Genomic DNA, 24,842 nt, shown 5'->3' with positions numbered 1-24,842 from the left:
CTTGGTTAACCATGTCCTTTGAACACTGGACTAAGTAGTATCAGTCTGATTTATCCACTGTAGAGTTTCTGTTTCCCTTTTGTGATTAGTATTTTGTGGGGAGGTACTTTAAGTCTATGAAATACCCCAGTCCTCATCAACTATTCAAGTTATGAATTCATATCAATATATGTTCATAAATTCTTATTGTTTAATAGGTTACAGTTTATTACTTTCATTTTTGACCTTCCAACTGTCCCATGCTTCACATTTAAAAAAAAAGATAATCAAAAGAGAATTGACCAAAAAAAGGGTGAAAATGCAACAAAGAAATTAAAAGTGGTAATGCTGATGTGATATTTTAATCAAATGTAAATGAGGTTATAGAAGAAATAGCTGACATTGGGAATATTCATACTGCTGTTGAACTCCTGCCATTTGAGAGACTCCAGATACTTAGCCAGAAGAGCTAAGAGAAGGCAAACTTACGAACATAAATGAGGAAAGTGAGAAGGTTGTGGTGGAAGGATGAAGACTTAGGGAGGAAGTGATTCTGGTAAAATTTTCACATTCAAGGAACTCTCTGAGCTATTTCATAATATTGAAAATATGAAAGGTAAAATGTAAGCAATTCCAGACTTAAAAAGGAATGTGGCAGTTCACCAAGGCATAGGAAAGTTGCTTGCTTCATATTGTAAGTTATACGATGAGAAAGAGTGCTAGCACTATTGAAGCAACTTTTGATAATTTAATTATTTTACAAAGAATAAAGCACTTTTTTATAAGGTCTTTCTTGGTTATTCATTTTATATATAGCAGTGGGTACCTGTCAATTCCAAACCCTAACTATCCCTAGTCACCACCCTTCCTTGCTGGTTCCCATAAGTTCTTTCTCTAAATCTGTGAGTACAAAGAATAAAACACTGTACTGTAATTCTTAGTGTGTCTAATATTTTCAGTTACAGATATTTTAGTCAATAGTTTTACTGTTTAAAAACTTTCCCTTTATATGTATAACTACTAGTAAGAGAATTTTTTAATGTTTTGAAAAGAAATTTAAAAATCACAGAACAATGGTGATTTTCCCCATCAGTTACTAAGATTTCTTTCCCACTTACATTGTCATTTTTATGTCCCCACAATATTGTACAAAGTGAGGACTGCCCATATACTAGCATGTTTCACTTCAAAATTTCATATACATTTAAAGTTTTATACATATTTATGTTATTGCTTGAATACATTGATTTAAAATATTTTTAGCATGCAGGTATCCCAAACCTGAGATTGCCATTGTGAAGCGAGCGAAGGAGGTGTCATCAGCAGAGACCCCTGATAGTTTTGGTACAGTACAGTATTGCAGTATTGATTGTCAGATGTTTATTGCAAGTGGAAGAGCATCTATTTGACAGGACTTCTTGCTTGTTTGAAATAGAATGTTTTGATTATAGTGATAGTCTTTTTTTGTTTGTTTACATCAGTGTTTCAGTGTTCCATTGTCTTTGGAACATCTATTTTTATTATCTAATCCTAGACCTGTGGACATAATTGACTAATAATTGCATGTTTAATTGACTGAAAGATTGCATTTATGATCTTAACAAAAGACAGAATCACTAATATTTAAATAACATATTTTAAATGTTGTTGAAATAACCACAGCAAAGTGAGACATCAGAAGCAACAAAGATGATGAATTTCTTTAGGATGAATGAGTAAGACAGAGGGACCACACACAGAGAAACCTTCAGAGTATTCTAAGAGAAACTATGTTTCAGTAATGAACTTCAGTAAAATATATTTTAAGAGTGTATTCTTGAATAGTTTGAAAGTGTTATGTACATTCACTGTTAGGCCATTCATGAACTTTTTATAGATTAAGTCTCCATACAGTTTGATATCTGACTTACATTGTATGCTGTGGTGGTGGTGGAGGAGGAGGAGGAATTGTGTTGAGTGTATGTGTGCGTGGGATGGAGGGAGAAATAAGAATAAATATCTCTGTCCATATTTTATTTTTTGATTACTATTTAATATAGATGAATTGCCTCAGAAGTATAACACAATATATGGAAAGGAATAAGAACTGTTTTACGCACCAATTGAAATTTTGTAAGAAAAAGTTTCTTAGACTGTATATATAGTGTCAGGAGCAAAAGATAAACTGAAAGATCCTGATTTCTCAATGGGGAGGCATGTAGTGTGTATGTACAAGCATGCACACTTGTGTATATTTTAACATATCAGTGCAGTGCAGAAATCCTCCAATTTGCTCTACTTTGCCAGTTCTAATGTTATTCTAAAATTAAAAATTTTGTCTCAGGGTGTATTGAGAAATTAAACGTTTAATGAAAATGTCTTTTGGAGAAGAAAGTTTCAATTTTGGATTATTCTGAAGGTTGTTTTTAAATAACCCTCATTTTTAAGACAATGTAGGGAAAAGGAATGATACTTATTCTATGCTGCTGCTGCTGTTGCTGCTGCTAAGTTGCTTCAGTCGCGTCCGATTCTGTGCAACCACATAGATGGCAGCCCACCAGGCTCCCCGTCCCTGGGATTCTCTAGGCAAGAACACTGGAGTGGGTTGCCATTTCCTTCTCCAATGCATGAAAGTGAAAAGTGAAAGTGAAGTCGCTCAGTCGTGTCCACCTCCTAGCGACCCCATGGACTGCAGCCCACCAGGCTCCTCATCCATTGGATTTTCCAGGCAAGAGTACTGGAGTGGGGTGCCATCGCCTTCTCCGACTTATTCTATAGATAATGGCAAATGATATCACTAGGAGGAAACATGCTGCTGAACGATAACTAATAGGCTTTAACCTGTCAGTGATTACCTTTTGATACTCAGTCTTTAATTATGTCCCTACTCACCGTAATGTGCTTCTTCATAAATGTTTATGTGGTACACCTCTATTTTTTTAATCCTACTAGTTATACAATAAGGAAGCAATATAGAGTCAGAATATTAGAGCTATAAGGGATGCAGAGACCTAAAATCTTCATTTTATGTAACATGAAACAGAGATATAGAGGGTTTAGGGTTTATGATGTAGTCAAGGTTTGGTGACTGGTTTTATATGTATGTATGTGTATATCAGAGCAGGGATTAGTGTCAAGGCCTTTGAGTTTATTATTATTATTATTATTATTATTATTGATTTATTTGGCTGCACTGGGACTTACTTGCTTTGTGCAGGCTCTTAGTTGTAGTTTGTGGGATCTTAGCTACCCGATCAGGGATTGAACCTGGGTCCCCAAATTGGGAGCATGGAGTTCCAACCACTGAACCCCCAGGGATGTCCCAGCCTTTGGATTTTTAGTTCAGTGCTCTTTTCATGGTAATAAATTACTTTAGGGTTAGCAGGGGAGATTAGTGCTAGATTAGAGGGTATCCGATTTTGATGTTCTTGCAAGAGAAGATGCATGCACATCCTTCTACTCCACCATCTTGACTTCTGTGCCATGGCATGGCATCTAGTCACATCACATCATGGCAAGTAGAAGGGAAAAAAATGAGCACAGTGGCAGATTTTATTTTCTTGGGTTCCAAAATCACTGCGGACTGTGACTGCAGCCACAAAGTTAAATGACGCTTGCTCCTTGGAAGAAAGGCTATGACAAACCTAGACTGTTTTAAAAAGCAGACATCACTTTGCCAACAAAAGGTCCATATAGCCAAAGCTGTGATTTTTCCAGTAGTCATGTACGGATGTGAGAGTTGGACCATAAACGGGGCTGAGTGCTGAAGAATTGATGCTTTTGAACTGTGGTCCTAGAAAAGACTCTTGAGAGTCCCTTGGACAGCAAGGACATCAAACCAGTCAATCCTAAAGGAGATCAACCCTGAATATGCATTGGCAAAACTGATGCTGAAACTCCAGTACTTTGGACACCTGTTGCAAAGAGCCAACTCATTGGAAAAGACCCTGATGCTGGGAAAGATTGAGGCAGGAACAGAAGGGGGCCACAGAATGAGATGTTTGAATGGCATCACCAACTCAATGGACATGCGTATGAGCAAACTCCAGGAGATAGTGAATGACAGGGAAGCCTGGCATGCTGCAGACCATGGGGTCACAAAGAGTCAGACACAACTAACTGAACAACAGCAACAACAAAGAGTATCCAGTTCTGAAACCAGCAGAAACCATGTAATTTTCCCACTCAGAAAATGTTTTATTTGGTAACTATAATAGATGAGTTGATTTCTTCCCCTCTCTTTCAACTTTGATGGATTTTTTTAATGATTTATATGAAAAAGAATGATTTCTTAGAAGAGAAAAAAAGCAATTGGAAAAGGTATTAGTATTTTAGATAATTGTGGTTTTACTTCAGTTTTGAATATTAATGCTTGACCAATGTTTTGACAGTTTTATATATTCATTGTACAATGAATATATATATATATATATATATAAAAAAAATGCTGTGTTTTCCTATTAAGAATTTACTCACTGAAGAGAAGAAAAGAGGAAGAGAATCTGGGTTCTAGACACAGTTGTGTGTCCTTAAGTAAGCACTTATTAATAATGTCTCTGGACCTAAGTGGCTAAATCTTCAAAATGGAGAAATAAGTCAGTACACTACTATGTGGGCATAGTACGCATACGGGCTGGATAATTCTTCATTAGGAATGAGTCTTTCTTGCATGTAGGGTGTGTAGAATCCCTAATACCAGTAGCATTTCTCAGTCATTGGTGGTGGTTTAGTCGCTAAGTTATGTCCAATTCTTTGTGACCCCATGGACGTTAACTCGCCAAGCTACTCTGTCCATTGGAGTTCCCAAGCAAGATTACTGAAGTGGGCTGCCTTTTCCTCTCTAGGAGATCTTCCCAACCCAGGGATCAAACCTGTGTCTCCTGCATTGCAGGCAGATTCTTTACCATCTGACCCATCCTCTCAGTCATTATCATATCCAAAAGCAACCCCACATTTCCCAGCATCTTCTAAGTGAGGCACCATATTGAGAACCACTGGCAGACTGTTTCTAAGGATCCTTTCAGCTCTAACATTCTGCGAAACAGTTCTTATTTCGGGAATGATTAAAAGGAGAAAAACGTAATACACTGACTGAAAAACTCTTCTCCCTCCTAATATTAAGCAGTTTTATTTTTTAAAGGAATGTTTTCTAGTAATTTATGTCATCATACCCACACACATGTCAACCACTTATGATGTTCCAGGATGATTTTTTTACTTCACTTTAAGCTTTCCATCTATAATATATTGTACCCATGTTATATATACTTAGTTATGTAATTTTACAATTTAGAGTTGTGTAGTGCTGTCTCTATACCTAAAACATAAAAGTAAGATCTGCTTTTTTAAAAAACTTGTACTGTTAGTTTACTATCTTAGCCTTTTTTAAAAAGGAAAATCATTATATATAGTAATTGTTTTCTTTGTCTGTTTTCTTTTGGCATGAAAGAAGGAAAGGAATACAGTGTCTGAGTTAAGCAGTGTATATAATTGTTCTAAATACACAACTTAGACATGAAAAAGCAACCACAGAGCAATAGTATGTTTGATTATTCTAAAAAAAAAACACCTCATGAAATGACAGATACAAGAGAAATAAATTACTGTACATCTAGTATTGACTATTTTTTAGATTTGTTTTTATTTATTTGGCTGTGCCAGGTCTTAGTTGCAGTGGGTGGGATCTAGTTCCCTACAGGGAGTGAACCCTGGTCCCCTGCATTGGGAGCAAGAAGTCTTAGCCATTGGACCACCAGAGAAGTCCCAGTATTTACTATTTCTGACATGCTGCGATTCATGGGGTCACAAAGAGTTGGACACGACTGAGCGACTGAACTGAACTGAACTGAAGCCAACATTAATGAAGTTAACAAAGGTGATGATCAATTAGGCACCATCATCTTCCCGGGGCTTCCCCTGGTGGCTTAGAGGGTAAAGAATTTGCCTGCAATGTGGGAGAACTGGGTTCGATCCCTGGATTGGGAAGATCCCCTCCCTGGAGAAGGGCATGGTGCCCCCACTCCAGTATTCTTGCTTGGAGAATCCCCATGGACAGAGGAGCCTGGTGGGCTACAGTCCATGGGATCGAAAAGAGTCAGACAGGACTGAATAAGCATGCGCATATCACCTTCCTCGTCATTAGTACTGGCCAACTCCTGTCATCTGTTGTACCACTGGACTGCCTCAGACCAGGAATTTGTTAGTCTCCCTTGAGTAAACTGCACTGAAGCCCCAGGTTGCATGCTGTGTTCCCCTGAAGTTTAGTGAGTGACAGTATTACATGATCTAAGTAAACATTTCTTTGCATGTTGCAGTAAACTTTTAAATGCTAAATAACAAAATCACACTGAAATACTTTTTTTGGTCTCAGCTAAGGAATGTGTTTAAAAAACTCAACATCGCTTTGTAATTAATAGCCATTATTTTAAAAGACAAGACCTGTTAATTGAAATTTACAAAATTAAAAAGTTAAGTTTTTTTTAGTTTCTAAAGTATTTCAATGTTCAGTTCAGAATGTCAGGTTTTGTAAGTATATTGCTCAACCATATTAATTTATTTATTTTAAAAAATACTGTGTTGTAGCTTTATAAACCCTTTTGGTGCATGTTTGATTTTTTGGCACCTGGTATGATTTGCTTTGCTTAAATTATTTTGAACAGCATGATTTGCATTTTAAGTTTGTCTTCTTTAATGCATTATATATTTATTGTAAATTTAACCTTACCTGTTGGAACTTTTGGTTCTGTTAAAAGTCTAAGCAGTTTATGTTTGTATGTACATCTGTTCTTTTCTCTCCTAGATTATTACAAAATAATTGAGTTTTAATTAAATAATATGTCACACTGTAGTCAAGGGGTGTAGTTTTGTTTTCTAGTGAAAGTGAAAGTTGCTCGGTCATGTCTGATTCTTTGTTACCCCATGGACTGTAGCCTGCCGGGTCCTCTGTCCATGGAATTCTCCAAACCATAATACTGCAGTGGGTAGCCTTTCCCTTCTCCACGGGATCTTCCCAACCCAGGGATCAAACCCAGGTCTCCTGCATTGCAGACAGATTCTTTCCCATCTGAGCCACCAGGGAAGCCCACCACTTTGTAAACACATTGTTTTATAGTGGAGACTAAAGAAACTATAAGTGTTCCACTTACTTTCTTCTACCAAAGTATTTTGATTTTCAGTTTAATATATATTTCTTACTAGAATGACTTACAATCCTAAAAGATATTATAGAATCGTTTGTTGATATTGGACTGAAGCTTTTTAAAACTTATTTTTATGGGAAAATATAATTAAGGAAGACCTGGACACAGCATGACTTAGTGACTGATCAACAACAACATAATCAAGGAGGGATATGCAGGTTAATTAAATTTCATAATAAACTCCTTGAACCTGTCCTATTTATTCGTTGTATTGGAATCTTTTGTCGGTTAAAGTAACTTGGCAATTGACTGGGGCTTGAAAATTTCTTTCAAGGATTTTGTTTTAATGACATTTTACCTACGTTCTGAGAGCATAAGAATATTTTTAGTAAAAGTGTAACATTAAAAAAATTAAAATGTAGCAAGATGGGAGTAATTTGGCCTACTTTTTCTGAGAGAAATTTTGTAAAATTTTAAAAATCCCTAAATTTATGCCTTTTTTGGACTCAGTAATGCCACTTAAGAATAATCTACATTAAAGAACTTTCAAGGAAACATAAGAAGATTTAGGTACAGGTTTATGTAAGTGTTATTTTTAAAGCAAAAAATAAGGAAGAATAAATATCTAGTTAAGGGGATTAAACTATTGTGTATCATATAATGAAATAAAATACTATCAATGCAATTATTGCCTTAAGGAGTTAAAAGGGGAAGTGTTCACCTTATAATGCTTTGTGAAAATGACAGAATACAATTTTATGTGCACTTCTGTATAGAAAAAGGGCTTCCCATGTGGCACTACTGGTAAAGAACATGCCTGCCAATGCAGGAGATGTAAGAGACCATGGGTTTGATACCTGATTGGGAAGATCCTCAGGTGGAGGAAATGGCAACCCATTCCAGTATTCTTGCCTGGAGAATTCTGTGTACAGAGGAGCCTGGTGGGCTACAGTTCATAGGGTCACAAAGAGTCGAACATGACTGAGTGACTAACACACATACAATTATGAATAAAGAATGGCTACTTAATGAAGAAATACAGTGGAGAGACTGAAGAAAACCATGTGCCAGCAACTCCATTCGCCCAGATCTAGAGTTTCCTTCTTGTGTGGCCTTCAGTGAGGGTCCTTTCAAAAATTTTCTCTCTTTTTAAAAAAATCTCTACAATTGTTCCTCATCTGTTTTTGTTACCTTGCTCTGTTCTCATTTCTTCCTTTGTCTTTCTCTTTCTAATCTGATTCCCACCCCACTTCCTTTTAAGTGAATATAGTATGAAGTAATTATTTATACTTATATAGTAAAATATAAAAAGCTGCTGGATTAAATACATTTTTAATCTTGAGATAGGAGAAAAAACCCTTAATTTATGTTTCCTTCTGACTCTCTTTTGACTTTTAAATGGCAGTGACCCTCAGTTTTATATTTCCTAAATAGATAATAGTTGACCATTAAATGATTCTGATATACTATAATATTCCAATTCATCAAGGAAATATTTCTTTAAAAAATTGAGTATTACTTAGGTAGTAACAGTATTTTGTAAGCTACAACAGGTCTTTGCTTACTTTTTTTAATTAGAAGACTAACTGGAATTGCTCATTTTTTGTACATTCTAAAATATCAAAATTTCATTTCGTAAAAGTGAAATTGCATGTTTTAAATTGTTTTCTCTATTCTTCCTGGGTTACTAAAGCAAAACAAAATGTTGAAAGTGTTGAAATTTTTTATATTTAAACATGCAAAGTGTTATAGTTTTCAGGATTTATAGTTAATATCTAGGGAGCTTTTAATTAAGAAAAAATTTGTTTATACATTAAAATACTTGAATATATTTATGTTCTGAAGGATAAATTAGAAGGAGAGAAAGTCCTACTTAAAATAATTTTCATTTGGTTTGGTGCAGTATAAATTAGCAATTTGTAAGAACTATCATGTCTTATTTACTTTCCTGCTAGTAAAGATTTAAATGTGAAATCAAAATGAAAAAAAATTTATGTGTAAATATTATCTCATAGACACATACAAATAATTGTCCTAACCTATATATTTCTTTGTGTGTGTGTGTGTCTTGTTTGGATTTTCATTATTAGTAGATCAATTCAGTCATTTTTAGCTAAAGTTTATTTGCCTTTCTGCCTGTGTACATAAGACTTTTAAGAACAAATTTCAAAAGTGCCTAACTTCTTTTACTCCTGTTCGTTAATTTTAATTAAGCTTTTTATTTTGACATAATTGCAGATGCACATGCAATTGCAAGAAATAATACAGACTACACACTTTCCCTAACGGTGACATCTTGTAAAAACTATCATACAGTGTCACATGCAAGATATTGACATTGACAGAGTCAACATACAGAAGAGTTACAACCCCACAGGGATCCCTCTTGTTACTTTTTTTTTTTCTTTTTTAAATTAATTAATTTTAATTGGAGGCTAATTACTTTACAACATTTTAGTGGTTTTTGCCATACATTGACATGAATCAGCCATGGGTGTGCATGTGTCCCCCATCCTGAACCCCACTCCCACCTCCCTCCCTATCCCATCCCTGAGGGTCATCCCAGTTTACTGGCCCTGAGCACCCTGTCTCGTGCATCAAACCTGGACTGGTGATCTATTTCACATGTGAGAATATACATGTTTCAATGCTGTTCTCTCAAATCATCCTGCCCTTGCCTTCTCCCAGAGTCCAAAAGTCGGTTCTTTACATCTGTGTCTCTTTTGCTGTCTCGCATATAGGGTCATCGTTACCATCCTTCTAAATTCCATATATATGCGTTAATATGCTAAGCTATATATTTCTAAACATGAAACCCTATTAAGTACAGCTTCTTCAAACAATGAAAAATATCTGAGAAAAAGAAAAAAATAAGGAAATCTGGATGTTAGTTATTTTTGCCAGTATTGTAAATAAACACACTTTGGAAAAGCAGTTTCCATTCCGTTATCATACTGTTAAGTTATTTTTCCACTAAGCTATCATTCTGTTAAGAATTTTTCTGTCTATGTTCATGAAGGATATTGGTCTGTAGCTTTCTCTTTTTTTTGGTAATTTTTTGGTTTGATTTTATTTTTAGTACTTTTCTGACCTTATAAAATGAGTTGGGAACTATTTCTTCATTTTTTATTTTTCTGAAGGAACTTGTAAGTTTGTCTAGGGTTGGCATTTGCTTTTCTTTAAGTATTTAATAAAACTCATTAGTGAAACCATCTGGGTCTGGAGGGTTTCTTTTTTTTTTAGTGTGAATGTTATGGAAAGGTGCTTGTTAACAAAGTTGATTTTGCTACTAGATAGAGCTATTCAGATTTTTTGTTTCAGCTTATATCTTTTGTTAAGTTGTATTTTTCAAGGAGTTTGTTTATTTCATCTAAGTTGACTAGGTTAGCATAAAGTTATATGTAATATTCTCATTTTAATGTCTGTAGGATCTGTAGTGATGTCCCCTGTTTTATTCTTGACATTAGTAATTTGTGTTCTCTTTCTAGGTTGGTGTACCTAAAGATTTTTTCATTTTGTTAATCTTTTCAAAGAATCAACTTTTGGTTTTGTCTATTTCCATTATTGTTTGCTTTTTATTTCATTGATTTCAGCTGTTTTTGTTGTTAATAGCCTTCTTTCTACTACTTATTTTTCATTACCTTGCTCTCTTTTTTTTCGTAGCTTTTTCAGATAGAACCATACGTTATTTATTTTAGGCCTTTCTTCTTAATATTAGTTAAAACTTTATATTAAATATTAAAACTACTTAATATTACTTAAAACTCCTCTAAGGTTTCATTGAGCTGTCCTGACAAATTTCAGTATACTGTATTTTCATTGTGATTCATTTGAAAAATATTTTCTAATTTCCTCTTTGATTTCTTCTTTGGTCCATGTATTTAGAAGATGTTACTTAATTTCCACTTTCTTCCCTAGATATCTTATTACTATGAGTTGTATTTTGGTCAGAGAACATATTCTTTACAATTGTAATCATTAACTTATTAACACGTTTTGTGGATCAGCATGGATCAGCATATGGTCTATTTTGATAAATGTACCATCTGCACTTGAAAAGAATATGCATTCTGTAGTTGCTGAGTATGGATGTTTAAATATTAGTTGAATGGAGATGATTGGTAGTGTTGTTCAGATAATCTGTTTCTTAGTGACAATTTCCAGTAGTGTTCTATCAGTTGCTGAGAGAGAAGCTTTTGTATCTTCAAGTATGATTGTAGAAATGTTTCTTTTCCCTTTAATTCTGTCAGATTGGGCATCATGCATTTTGAAGCTCTGTTACTAGGAATAAGCAAATTGTTATTATGCCTTTTGATGCGTTGACTCTTAGCATTTTGAAATGTCCCTGATTCTGGTAATACTCTTTGTCTTTAAGTCCACTTTATCTGCTTTTAACATCGCCTTTCCAGCTTTTGCCAACAAAGGTCCATATAGGCAAAGCTGTGGTTTTTCCAGTAGTCATGTGCAGATGTGAGAGTTGGACCATAAAGGAGGCTGAGCACCAAAGAATTGATGCTTTAGAAATGTGGTGCTGGAGAAGACTCTTGAGAGTCCCTTGGACTGCAAGGAGAGCAAACCAGTCAATGCTAAAGGAAATTAATCCTGAATATTCATTTGAAGGACTGATGCTGAAGTTCCAGTACTTTGGCCACCTGATGAGAAGAGCTGACTCACTGGAAAAGACCCTGATGCTGGGAAAGATAGAAGGCAGGAGGAGAAGGGGATGACAGAGGATGAGACGGTTAGAAGGCATCAGTGACTCGATTGACATGAGTTTGAGGAAACTCCGGGAGATAGTAAAGGACAGGGAAACCTGGTGTGCTGCAGTCCATGGGGTGCAAAGAGTTGGACACTACTTAGCAACAACTCCAGCCTTAGGGGCTTCCCAGGTGGTAAAGAATCCACCTGCTACTGCAGGAGACACAAGAGATGCACGTTTGATCCCTGGGTCAGGAAGATCCCCTGGAGGAGGATATGGGAACCACTCCAGTATTCTTGCCTGGGAAATCCCATAGACAGAGGAGCCTGGCGAGCCACAGTCCATGGGGTCACAAAGAGTCAGATGTGACTGAGCGACTAAGCACAGCACTGCAGCAGCTCCAGTCTTAGAAGCTTATTGTTTGTATAATATGTCTTATGCCATTTATTTACTTTTAATCTATTAAAGTGTAATTCTTGCAGATATCATATAGTTGGGTCTTGCCTTTTTATCTGTTTTAACAACCTCTGCCTTTTAATTGGAGAAGGCAATGGCAACCCACTCCAGTGTTCTTGCCTGGAGAATCCCAGGGATGGGGGAGCCTGGTGGGCTGCCGTCTCTGGGGTCACACAGAGTCAGACACAACTGAAGCGACTTAGCAGCAGCAGCAGCAGCAGCAGCAGCCTTTTAATTGGATTGTTTAGTCCTTTAACATCAAAAGTAGTTATTGATAGAGTTGTAAGTAGGTTTACTATTTTACTGTTTGGTTTCTGCTTGTGCCTCTTCTTTTCTTCTGTTCTCATTTCCTGTGTTCTTTTGACTTAATATTTTTTGCAATCCCCTTCACAAAATTATTTATTTAGCTTTTTAACTGTATCCTTAATGCATTTTGTCTGTATGTATAATTGCTCTGCTAAGTCACTTCAGTCGTGTCTGACTCTGTGCGACCCCATAGACGGCAGCCCACCAGGCTCCCTGTCCCTGGGATTCTCCAGGCAAGAGCACTGGAGTGGGTTACCATTTCCTTCTCCAGTGCATGAAAGTGAAAAGTGAAAGTGAAGTCGCTCAGTCGTGCCCGACTCTTAGAGACCCCATGGACTGCAGCCCACCAGGCTCCTCTGTCCATGGGATTTTCCAGGCAAGAGTACTAGAGTGGGGTGCCATTGCCTTCTCTAGGAATTGCAAGTAGGCATCCTTGAACTCTACAAACTGCTTAGAGCTAATTCTACTTAGAACCTTGTACCACATCACATACATTGTGGAAACATTGCAACCACATTTCCAAATTGGTCCATTTGTGACCTCCTTCATCCTTTATGCTTTGATGTCAAATGTATTATATCTACATACATTATAAACTCCACATGGCAGTGTTGGAATTTTTGGACAATCAGGTTTATTTAATTTACTAGGGAGAAAGAAGTCTTTGATATTTACTCAGTATTTACCATTCCTGATGCTCTTCATTCTTTTTATTTTCTATTTTACCTTAAGCTGGGATTTTTGTGGTTTTCCCTGCACAGGTGTGTTTCACACAGAAGCCATATGTTTGAACTGAATGTATATCAGAATTTAAGGCCCCTCCTTTCTGACTCTGCTCTTTTCTCTCACTTTGCAGTGGCTTTGGTTACCTTGCACCTTGCCCAATGCTTCTTTAGGCCAGAAAGACTGCAGGTTTGTTTTTTTGTTTTTTTTTAAAGAATGGATTAGGCCAAAAGCTTCATAAAGTGGGTAACTCACTTAGTTCCATTCTTCCTTGTAATTGTTGATTCCTTTCCACAATCACCATGCTTTTTGGTCATTTTCCAGGGCTCTCAAATATTTATTTATAGTTGTAGTTGTTCTGTATAGGATTGGTCTGATTGAAGATAATTCAGCCTATACTGGAAGTAGAACCAGGACTTTTTAAGCTAAAAATGGTTGGAAAATATGGTGTGGTAATGTACAATCTTTGGAGAAGGAAGTGGCAACCCACTCCAGTGTTCTTGCCTGGAGAATCCCAGGGACGGAGGAGCCTGGCAGGCTACAGTTCATGGGGTCACAAGAGTTGGATACGACTTTGTGACTAGATCAATGTACAATCTTAAGAGTCTTCTTATTTTAAAATATTTAGAAAAAGAGAGAAATTATGATGCATGTAATGCACACGCACACTGAAACAGAAAGAACTAGTTTTTCTAACTCCAGTCCACTTAATACAACATTAGATTGGAGTACATTTGCATGTAAATGTACGTAGTTTACCATGTATCAGAAGAAAAAATTTAAGGTTAAGATATGTATGTAGGGATATAAAGCTTTGGGATTTATTATGATTATTTTCAAGGGGATTATATTAGCTCCCCTCACATTTTAAAATTGGTACAGACTGCTGAAATCTTGGGCTTATTTCATAGGTTGAGTTTTATTGTGTGTTATACACCTAATGTTTTTTCACTTCTGATATATATTTGTCTTCTTTCCGTTAATGTAGTAAAGAAGATAGAGTGTCAGTTTATGAGTCACAATTTTTGATGGATACTTTCCAATAAAATTTCCACTTTCTAGGAAATGTTCCTTTCCTGTTTCCTCTTGTTACTCCTTGGGTTCTTTATAATGCAGGAGGCAAAACTCTGTGCTTTGATTTTGCTTTAACCTCTGTGCCAGTGGTGTTCCTCCCTGCTGTGTCTCCTTTACTTTGTATTATTTTCTTTTTCTCTGTCTTTTAAAAAGAGTTATTTTTCATTACCTTCGATTTTTTAATCCTTGTAAGTACTTAGAAAGACAGATTAGTAATATTGCTTACATTATTTGATTTTTTCCCCCTCATTACTTTTTACACATTATACATTTGCCTAGCTCTTATCCTTTCATCCTAGGAGTTGTAAAATATTTTAAAATACTTTGGAAAGATGGTAACAATAACCCTGTGTACGAGACAGCAAAAGAGACACTGATGTATAGAACAGTCTTATGGACTCTGTGAGAGAGGGAGAGGGTGGGAAGATTTGGGGAAATGGCATTGAAACATGTATAATATCATGTATGAAACGTGTCGCCAGTCCAGGTTTGATGCACGATACTGGATGCTTTGGGCTGGTGCACTGGGACGACCCAGAGGGATGGTATGGGGAGGGAGGAGGGAGGAGGGTTCAGGATGGGGAACACATGTATACCTGTGGCGGATTCATTTCGATATTTGGCAAAACTAATACAATATTGTAAAGTTTAAAAATAAAATAAAAAAAAATACTTTGCTCAGTATGTAGAGAATTTGAAGAAGTAAAAGCAAGGACTCTATATTATTCTCATTACATTGGGAAGGTCCTGCTTGTTGAATTTTTAGGTATTTCAAGATGTTCCAGTCAACTGACAAGGACTTCTCCTCACAGTGTCAGAACTGTAGTGATGATGAGAGTAATGCAACTAGGAAATAGTTCTGGTATGTAACCACTTTTGCATGTTTACTTCACCAGAAAACTCTGTGGAGTACAGTGGTATCTTATATTCCTTGTTAAAAGTTTGGGAAACTATTCGCATGCTTTCAAAGTAGATTTTCAGGTAATAGTACTAGTTAAAGATTATATTCTAAGCAGGTATAAAATACTGCAAAGTTTTAGGATATCTTTATTTCTTTACTGTCCTAGAAAAGGAAAAACAAAACGTAAACTTGCATTCTTAGAACTTTCTTAATAATCCAGTAATTGCCTAAACCCTAGGTTTTAGCACATTTCTTATTATAAAGTCATTATGTTACTATATGCTTTTTTAGTAAAATAACATTTACAAATATGCCATACTCCTTTTTATGTAGCTTATTGATGGAGATTCATTGGCTTTTCACTCTTTAAAAACTAAACTCTTCAGTTCTTATGTTGTCATAGATCATAAATAAATATTTTAGAAAATATATATCCAGTTTATAATGTATTTCTTTGGACACTTTGGTTATACTAGATCTTTATTGCAGAGCAACCTATGGTTTGGGTTCTTTTGTATAGTATAACAGTTAATTCTGTTGGATTGAATGAGGATAAAGAAGGTGGAATTCTCTGCCATTTTACTGTAACTTACTCTTATACAAATGATGAGTTGGTTATTGTTATGAGATAGATAGCATTTTTGTAATTGTTAATTTTTAGATTTAATGATGGCACTTGAATATACTTTGATATAATATATACTTGAGAAAACTTTCTGTGTTTATTATGACATATAAGTAATGTTATATTTGGTGAATCACACCCTACTCTCTGGGGTCATTTTGTTGTGTAAATGTTCTTTATTGTCCAGTAGTATAGCTTTCAAAACTCAAAATATTCAGTATATTATCAAGGGATATTAATTAGTCTCATTATCTTACAAAAACCCCAAAATAAGTGATTTGCCCAGGGATATAGGGTCATAGTAGGCCTGTAACTAAAGCTGAATTTGTTTTTCTAGCCTTGTAATTTAATCTATACCAAGAAATATTTCCTGTATGGATAACTTTGGTTCATTCACCTAAAGATAATTTATGAATAAACTCTGATGTTCTCTCATTTTTTAATTCTGCTAGTGTTTTCTTCATTCTAATAAAAAAGAAATCATGCTATAGTAACTAATTCTTGACCACACCCTCTCTTTCCCCTTCAGAAAAGTTGGAAGCTCAACCACCAACCCCAGGACAGCTGAGATATGGTAATGGTTCTATAATTATTTGTGCATCTGTCTTTTGGGCTTGAAATAACTATGTTATTCATTAATAGTACAGAAGGGTTAATAAATTAATTCATTCCAGATAAAATAGATTATCCTATTTATTATGCTAAAGCAAAAGGTTTGTAAACTTAGTTTAAAACATAATATTATGGAATTTCTAAGATTGTTAACCATGTCTATCAGTGTTTACATATTGTTACCATCTAGAGTTAGAATTATAGTAGAAGTTTTCTTAGTTCCCGGGAAAAAGGATATGTTTACTTCAGTTTGGATTTAAGTTGGATTATTTCAGAACTAGAATTTCTAAACTATTTTCTTTGGTGGAGAAAATGCTCTGACTTGTTTCTAATAATGAAGAAAGTAAAGTTCATTTTAAGCCACCCCAGAGAAGAACCTTATAATGCTGCTGGTCTGCTTTCTTTACTGTATTATGATTGGAATAACTGTTCAAGGGCCAACACCAAAGTAATGTAAAACAGTTTAGGGTCTTATTATAAAGACAATGGAAGAAGAGAAGTATTTAACAGTGCAGTGAATTTGAATGGTTGTAAATTAAAGCTAAATATTAGATATGGTTTACTAATAACTGCTGAGTTATAGAGTAATATTTTCCAAAGGAAACTGAAGAAATCACAAATTGGTAGTCTGTCATTATGTACTGGAGAGCAGACATATGATTAAAATTTAGTAGCTAGTTCCTTTTTTTCTCTCAGAGGTAGAATATAATTTATCTTAGAAATCAGTAGCTTTTCCCATGTATCAAAACAATTTAAGAATTCTTTAAGATTTTTCTTTCCTTGGTAATCTTTTCTGATACTTCTAGGCTGGATTAATATACTCTAAGTCCATAACACTGTATAATGCTATCACCATTTAGGGGCTCATATTGAAGTTAACTATATGGCTCTGTTATCGTTCCCAGACTTCTTGAGGGCTGGAATCAACTATCTCTGTATCTCAAGTGCCCAACGGAGTGTTCAGTACATGTTATGTAATTTTTTGAAATTTATATTTTTCCTTTGGGTTGAAAATAAATTTTTATTTATGGGATACATTTATTTACATCTAAACATCAAAACATGATATATTTTACAGTTGCAGGAAATTATTATAGCAATGTAGCAGCATGCTTTGGTTTTACTGACCAAGTTTCTACTAAGATAACTATTAGCTTAATCTTAGTTTTGTAATCTTGACATCTAATTTTAAGATGATTATAACTAGCTAGAGAAGGCAATGGCATCCCACTCCAGTACTCTTGCCTGGAAAATCCCGTGGACGGAGGAGCCTGGTGGGCTCCAGTCCATGGGGTCGCTAAGAGTCCGGCACGACTGAGTGACTTCACTTTCACTGTTCACTTTCCTTCGTGGGAGAAGGAAATGGCAACCCACTCCAGTGTTCTTGCCTGGAGAATCCCAGAGACAGGGGAGCCTGGTGGGCTGCCGTCTATGGGGTCGCACAGAGTCGGACACGACTGAAGCGACTTAGCTTAGCAGTATAACTAGCTAGTTTTAGACATGTCATCAGATTAACCCCAAAATGGATAATAATTCCAAAAGTTTCATATTTTACCATATTTACTTTTCAAAGATGATTGAGAAGGTGTTTGGGCATCTTCTCTCCATATATATATATATATCTAAGTAGTAGCTCTCTCTTCACTGTAAATGTTCCATATAGTGAACTATTAGAATTTCATTATACTCCTTTGACTTACCAATTTGTAGTATTTTTTGAAATTCTATATGTATTTTAGAAGCTGATTATTATAAAATTTTGAATGTCTGGTCATTAAGCACCTGGACCTAGGCAAAAAGTTGAAGAATTAAGACAGCCCTTTAATGAAGAAACCCTGTTTCACTAATGTCATTTGATTTTTTATTATCTTTTAAAACAATATACTTTATAATTAAAAAGATGCTGCTTTTTACCTGGGACATTCTTATGTGGTAGCAAGAACTTTGAAATGACCTAGAATATATACCATTTTCCCCCTTGCTTCTTAGTCTTTGATAGTGCTTGTGGGTAGAAATATTTCTTGTTTTACTGTTTATTAGCCTTCTCTTATTGGTGCAGAACTCAACCATAGTAGTATCAAATTTTCATAACTTCTAGATTATATTTTAATTGTACTTTCTGTGGACTTAACTGCATTAAAAGAAGAAAGATGTAAAGTCACTAAACACATAACTAACCAGTTGGTTTAAGGGACTATTTTTTGATGTGGTATAAAACTAAATGCTTTGATGCCTATTTTTAAAAAGCCCTCAGTTGAGTGGATGTTGACTATACCTTGGCAGATTTATAGAGTAATTAGAATAAAGTCTTAACTATGCTCAGCTTTTAATCTGTTTCACAGTCTTCCCTCAGTTGTCTTAGTTTGGAATTTTCTTCCTTTCCAAGGTAGATGTCCTCAACTTAATTAACTAATGTTTGTTGAGCATCTACTATGCACTAGGTATTCTGCAATGTGCTGAAGATGCAAATAGAAAAAAAGATGAAGCTAAATATATTTTTAAAATAGACATTAGCTCTTCCTAGTTACATTTCTGTTTTCTCAGGTCATCCAGATTATGTACAGATTATGTAGATAAGGTATGGTGTGCTTTTGGTAGGAAGAGGCCAAGTTACATTTTTATTTAAATCAAATATTGTTTGTTTTAGTTTGTGAAAGCAGTCAGGGATACTGATGTGTTGAGGAAGGAAAGAGGATTTTGAATCCAGATGTCTAATAAAAATGACGTAATCACATTTCCCTAACAGTGTTTAAAAAATTGTTTGATAAGTAAATGTGACCAGATAACTTCCCTGAAATTTGATTCAGGGAAGTTTGATTTTTTATTATTTCTAGTATGGAGATCAATTTTATGATATCAGTCTTTAGGTATAAGAGAGAAAAAGATTGATGTCAATAGATATTTAACAGGTAAAATATGGTACTCATAATATGTATTTATTTATTTGTTCTGTCATTAACTGTACGTAATTTGTACACGTGTGTGTGTTGCCAATAAGAAAACACAAAAGCCTACACAATTAATTTTACATGTTGTGTGTTTTTTATTTTGTTTTTTCCCCATTATAGCTTCTACCAAGTATATAAACATAGCAGAAGCAGAGTCTTTTGGCTGTGGGAAATGGAAAGCAAATTCCAAAACTTAAAGCATATCTACTTATGAGACTTTAACCATATGATCTGTTTTTTGTCATTTTAAATTATAGAAATCTTAAAATATATTTTTCTGTTTTTGATGTTTTTCAGTATTCATCCACAATGCGATACCTTTCATAGGGTTTGGCTTTTTGGATAATGCAATTATGATTGTTGCAGTAAGTTCTTTCAACCCTTCTATTTTGAATTAATAAAGAAATGTGGTCTAAATTTTCCTTATAATTTATATATTATAGTTGTAAAGCTTTAGTTAACATAATGAATAAGACTATTTTTAGCTGTATTTCATGTTAATTAGATTGTAGCTCAATTTTAAGGCATTATATCTATTAATCATCAAGACTTTTGGTAAAGCATTGACAATAATAAACAGATATTTATTGAGTATATTATTCTGTTCTAGTTTCAACATTCTTATTAAATAAAAAAGTTTGTAAAATTTTCTGATGTTCTCTAATTTTATCAGCAGTTCTCATATGTGTATGTTATTAATTAGTTCCTTGTCCAGTTTTGCCATACAAAAAATATTTACAAGAGTGTTTTGATATTTAGTCTATCCATTTAACTCAAAGATGATTTAAGTTTCAATTCAGGATACTGTAAATGATAAGGCCTTCAGTCTTTGTTCCATCACAGTGTTAAAAATTCTCTTTTGCTGGAGTCATTTTCATTTAAGGTTGTTTCTTAAAGGTATTGTTTAATCGTAGGAATGGTCAATTGACCTTTCATACTCTTCTATGACATCTTTTGTCAATATATACCAATTTTGGGTCTAGATTATAAAGTCATGATGAAAATACACGTCCATCATTAGTCCACGAGGAAAATGCAGGTCTTCTGAAGCTGCCTAGTTCTGTATCCAGTTCTCCTCATTGACTCAAAGTTTTAAAAAGTCTAAAAATTATAAATATTGTGTAGGAAACTACTCAAAAAAAAAAAAAGGGGGGGTGATTTTAGGATTATCGAATATGAGGAAAAAATAGTTGAGAGATGCCAGGGTTTTTTTTTTTTAATTTGTCATTGTTTGTTTTGTTTTTTGTTTCAGTGTTTTGACGGTCACATATACTATAGGTGGGTAGAAATAGAATATTTGGTTTTAAAATAGGGATGAAAGTATAGTTTACATTGTATAGATTATAAAATTTGCTTGAAGACTATCTAAAATTGGTTCGCTCAAGAATGGTTTTCTTTGCTATATAGTCTTACTTTATGTCCAGATTGATGGGGATCAGATATCCAGAAATTCTAGCCGTTCAGCTGGTTGAGGAAACACAAGGTTTATACGTCAGGAAGGTATCTCGCTTGGTAAACAGTCATAGAAGATACTGTAGCATGCACATAATTTGAAAGTGATCAGCACCCATTGGATGGATAATTCTTGAGCAGAGTAGTCTGGTAAGAGCATCTAAAATATAATTTCAAAATGCTAGCTTTTTGGCTGATAATGATAATTTCCTAATATGTATACAAGAATCAAGTTGATTAATTTATATATCTGTGAATAAAAGAAACTTTTTCAACCATGTCATACTACCTTTTCTGAAGTAAACCTTTAGTAAGCCTTGAGTTGGTTAGATTATTTAAATTGTTAGTGTAAATGAAGTCTAATTTTATTTACTATTTATAGAAAAAAACACTATGATTAAATTATAAACTGTCATTTAAGACTTGGTGTATTCCTGAATAGATTGGATTAAAGCTTCTCTGTTACAATTTTACACTCAGTATTTTAATTCTGTATTGATAGCAGGTATCCCCTCATTCTAACATCTTAAAAATCTTTTTTTTTTTGCCTCAGTTGAGCAAACCTTAGATATTCAAATGATGAAAGGCTATCCTAAAGGGAAGTGTTGAGATGATATATTTTGCTTAAAGAGAGAGGGCAGGGAGATTTTGAAGAGGGAGCAGAATAGGGAAACTGGGTAGTTTCTTAGATCCTGAATAAGACCTTCACAGTATGGTCTTGGGGCTTCCCTGGTAGCTCAGCTGTTAAAGAAACTGCCTGCAGTACAGAAGATCCCTGTTTGATTCCTGGGTTGGAAAGATCCCCTGGAGAAGGGAATGGCTACCCACTCCAATATTCTGGCTTGGAGATTCCATGGACTGTATAGTCCACGGGGTCGCAAACAGTCAGACATGACTGAGTGACTTTCACTTTCATCAACTTTCAGTATGGTCTTACTATTTCTTTGAAATAAATATCTCAAGTAATTGATGTGTTGTGCTTAGTCGCTCATTTGTGCCCAACTCTATAACCCAATGGACTGCAGCCCGCCAGGCTCCTCTGTTCATGAGGATTCTCCAGGCAAGAATACTGGAGTGGGTTCCCATGCCCTCCTCCAAGGGATCTTCCCAAACCAGGGATTGAACCCTGGTCTCAATCAATGCAGGTAGATACTTTACCATCTGAACCACCAAGGAAGCCCAAGAATACTGGAGTGGGTAGCCTATCCCTTCTCCAGTGGGTCTTCCCAACCCAGGAATTGAACTGGAGTCTCCCACATTGCAGGCAGATTTTTTATCAGCTGAGCTACCAGGGAAGCCCCAAGAAACAGATATCTGTGTTTAAATACAGATACCAATTAAGACAGAACAACTACAGCCACATTCTAAAGTCAAATTATTGTAATGTTCCCATCTTGTGTTACTCAGGCCTGTGTCTTATTGTTAGTGTGACTAGAGTGGACTGTTTTTCTAGGCCTGAGATGATTGACTCTAACTCAGTAAAATTTGTTTTTCTGGTTTATGTTGAAATCCAGTTTCACAGACATCACCAATTTTTAATTTATATAGTACTGAAATAAGTATGTAAACTACTGGCTTAAAACTGATTAAGAGTAAAAGGTGTGTTAAAATAGCCTGTGATAATTGCAGAATAATTCAGAAACAGTTAAATTTTCCAGAGAGACTTTTTTAATAGACCGCTAAGACTAAAAATCTATAAATAATATAACTATAGAATCTATGAAAAGGAAAATAAGTGAACATTGTTATCTTAAGAATGTTTTTCACCTTTTTTTGTTAAACACTAATTGCCATTATAGGATAGCTGTGACTGTTTGAAGATAGTAAGTTAAGAAAACATTCTTTTTAATGTTTAATTTTTAACTGATTCTTTTTTTTGTATCGTGTCATTTGATATTTTTCCTGTTAGGTATACTCTCTTGATTGCTACCCTAATTGCGATCATGTAAACAAATTCCTATATAACTTCTCATAGTAGATTTGACCTTTATTCTTGGCTGCTGTTCATACTAAGCTTTTAATTTCATAGTTTTTTTTTAATTTTTGTGTTGTTGGATTGCTTATTATAACTTATATTTTAGTGAGTGGGGGCAGAATTCTTCTTACAATTTAATTAGGATAGACTTGATTAGAATTCTAGAATAGATGAATAAGATTGAGGTGATGAACCAAGTACAACTTTAAGACAACTAGTACTAGGTTTATTTATAATTTCTACCCTACCTGTTAACATGAAATTTGATGTTAATATGGGGAAAAGGAAAAGAGGAGAGATTTTATTGCCTTCAAACCAACTTTGACTTTACATGAAGCCTTTCATGCTGTTAGAAGCATCTTCAGGTTTCTTAAATTCAACCAAGTGATTAAGCATGTAAATGCTTTATAAATACATGTGTTGGCAGACAGATTCATTTTAGGTAATTTCCAATGAGTCGTTGCTGTTAAAGGTGCTGTATTTATTTTTTGTACATTGTAGCTGTCGGGTGCTTCTCTCCTATATTAATACTCCACTGTTTTTTCATCCATGTATAAAGATATTTCTTTGTGCCTGTTTTCTTTTTCTTCAGAAATCTGTTTCTTTGCGTTCCTTTACAACCTTGTAACTTTAATGCCTGGGAGACCTTTACATCAGGCTATTTGGTCCATACTCTATAGGAATTATATTTGAAAGGAGTGGAATCAAAAGGCCTAGGGGAAGGAAAATTGAGGAAGTTAAATTTAACTTCTCTTCAGTTTTGTAAATAATTGAGTAATGCAATATAACTGTATACCAGATAAGGCATCTCTTTTGTTTTTCCTCAACAAATACTGAAATTTGTAGGGTGTTTTTTTTTCCCTCCACAAGTATCATTGGGATTTAAAAAATTTTTTTAGAAATTTTCAACCATCAATATTTAAGAGAACTTTTGAAAAGTCCATTTTTGGCAGCATTGCATAAGGGTTAGAACTGAATTAGCACAATAGATTCTAGGATTTCTTTTTTTTAATGTAGTAACCCATCAGAATCATTTAATCTTCAGTTCCGTATCTTTAAAAGTAGAAGTGAAAATATGAGCCCTTGTTTTCTTTAGAGGGAGTCTTAAACTCTCAATAAGTAAATTCAATGGAGCTTCATTTTTGCTGTATCTTTATTGTATTAAATGCTGTTGTTGCTTGTAAATGAATTATATAGTCTCATTATCTAGTGATTAAAGAGTTAAATGTTTTAAGGATAATTTTTGAAGTCTGATTTTTTGGGTCCTTAGAAACTGGTCTAGTCTTTTACATCTTTTATAAGGTAAATACCAATAGTATATAATTATATCATTCAGAATTTAAAATTTAGGTGAGTTGGTTATCTTTGTGTTCAAAAGCATTAAAGCACCTTTCCATAGTAGGAAAATATAAATTCTAGATTATTAATGATGAATTGTATTGTTCTGTGTGTTGCTATTTTTTATTTTTATGAAGGCTTAATTGTAATGAATAAAATATTGATGTTATTTCTGCATGAATGCATATATGTAATAAATAAGTGATTTGCTATAGTATATGCATATTTATGTATATTATATATATAAATTTGCTGTAATAAAATTGTTTTATCTGTTTTAATTAATGCTTTACTATTTTATAGCCACTTCAGTTTTAATTTGTAAGATTAATTTCTTTGTAATTGTTTTTCAGGGAACCCATATTGAATTGTCTATTGGAATTATTTTGGGAATTTCAACTATGGCAGGTATTTAATAATAGTAGTGTAATTATTCCATTGTCTGTATATTTATGAAACATTTTAGTAGGTTAAGTATAGAAGAGGATACTTCATTTGAATGAATTTATTCACTGAGATGTCTGTCATTAATAGTTTATCTCCTTAATCCTGTCCTTTAATTTTTAATTTGGTAAATGTAGTATGCATTTTTCTGAGAATGTTTGGGTACTTTATGTTAGTTAATGAGTAACAGTA

At 34.4% G+C, this 24,842-nt stretch overlaps 1 protein-coding gene across 5 annotated transcripts in view; it reads left to right on the top strand.

The window, feature by feature from the left end:
* Positions 1–24,842, top strand: part of TMEM65 (transmembrane protein 65) — a 47,593-nt gene that overhangs the window by 15,288 nt on the left and 7,463 nt on the right. The window contains exons 2-6 of one of the 5 annotated variants that reach the window (XM_070382445.1): positions 1,243–1,323; positions 15,122–15,217; positions 16,411–16,455; positions 19,739–19,806; positions 24,560–24,614. In XM_070382445.1, the coding sequence (XP_070238546.1) occupies positions 1,243–1,323; positions 15,122–15,217; positions 16,411–16,455; positions 19,739–19,806; positions 24,560–24,614 (345 nt within the window). The other 4 variants (XM_070382448.1, XM_070382446.1, XM_070382447.1 and 1 more) reach the window with 4 other exon arrangements.

This window comes from Bos mutus, chromosome 14, assembly GCF_027580195.1.
Source record: "Bos mutus isolate GX-2022 chromosome 14, NWIPB_WYAK_1.1, whole genome shotgun sequence".
NCBI classification, from domain to species: Eukaryota; Metazoa; Chordata; class Mammalia; order Artiodactyla; family Bovidae; genus Bos; species Bos mutus.
This window is presented reverse-complemented; position numbering and strand designations above follow the sequence as displayed.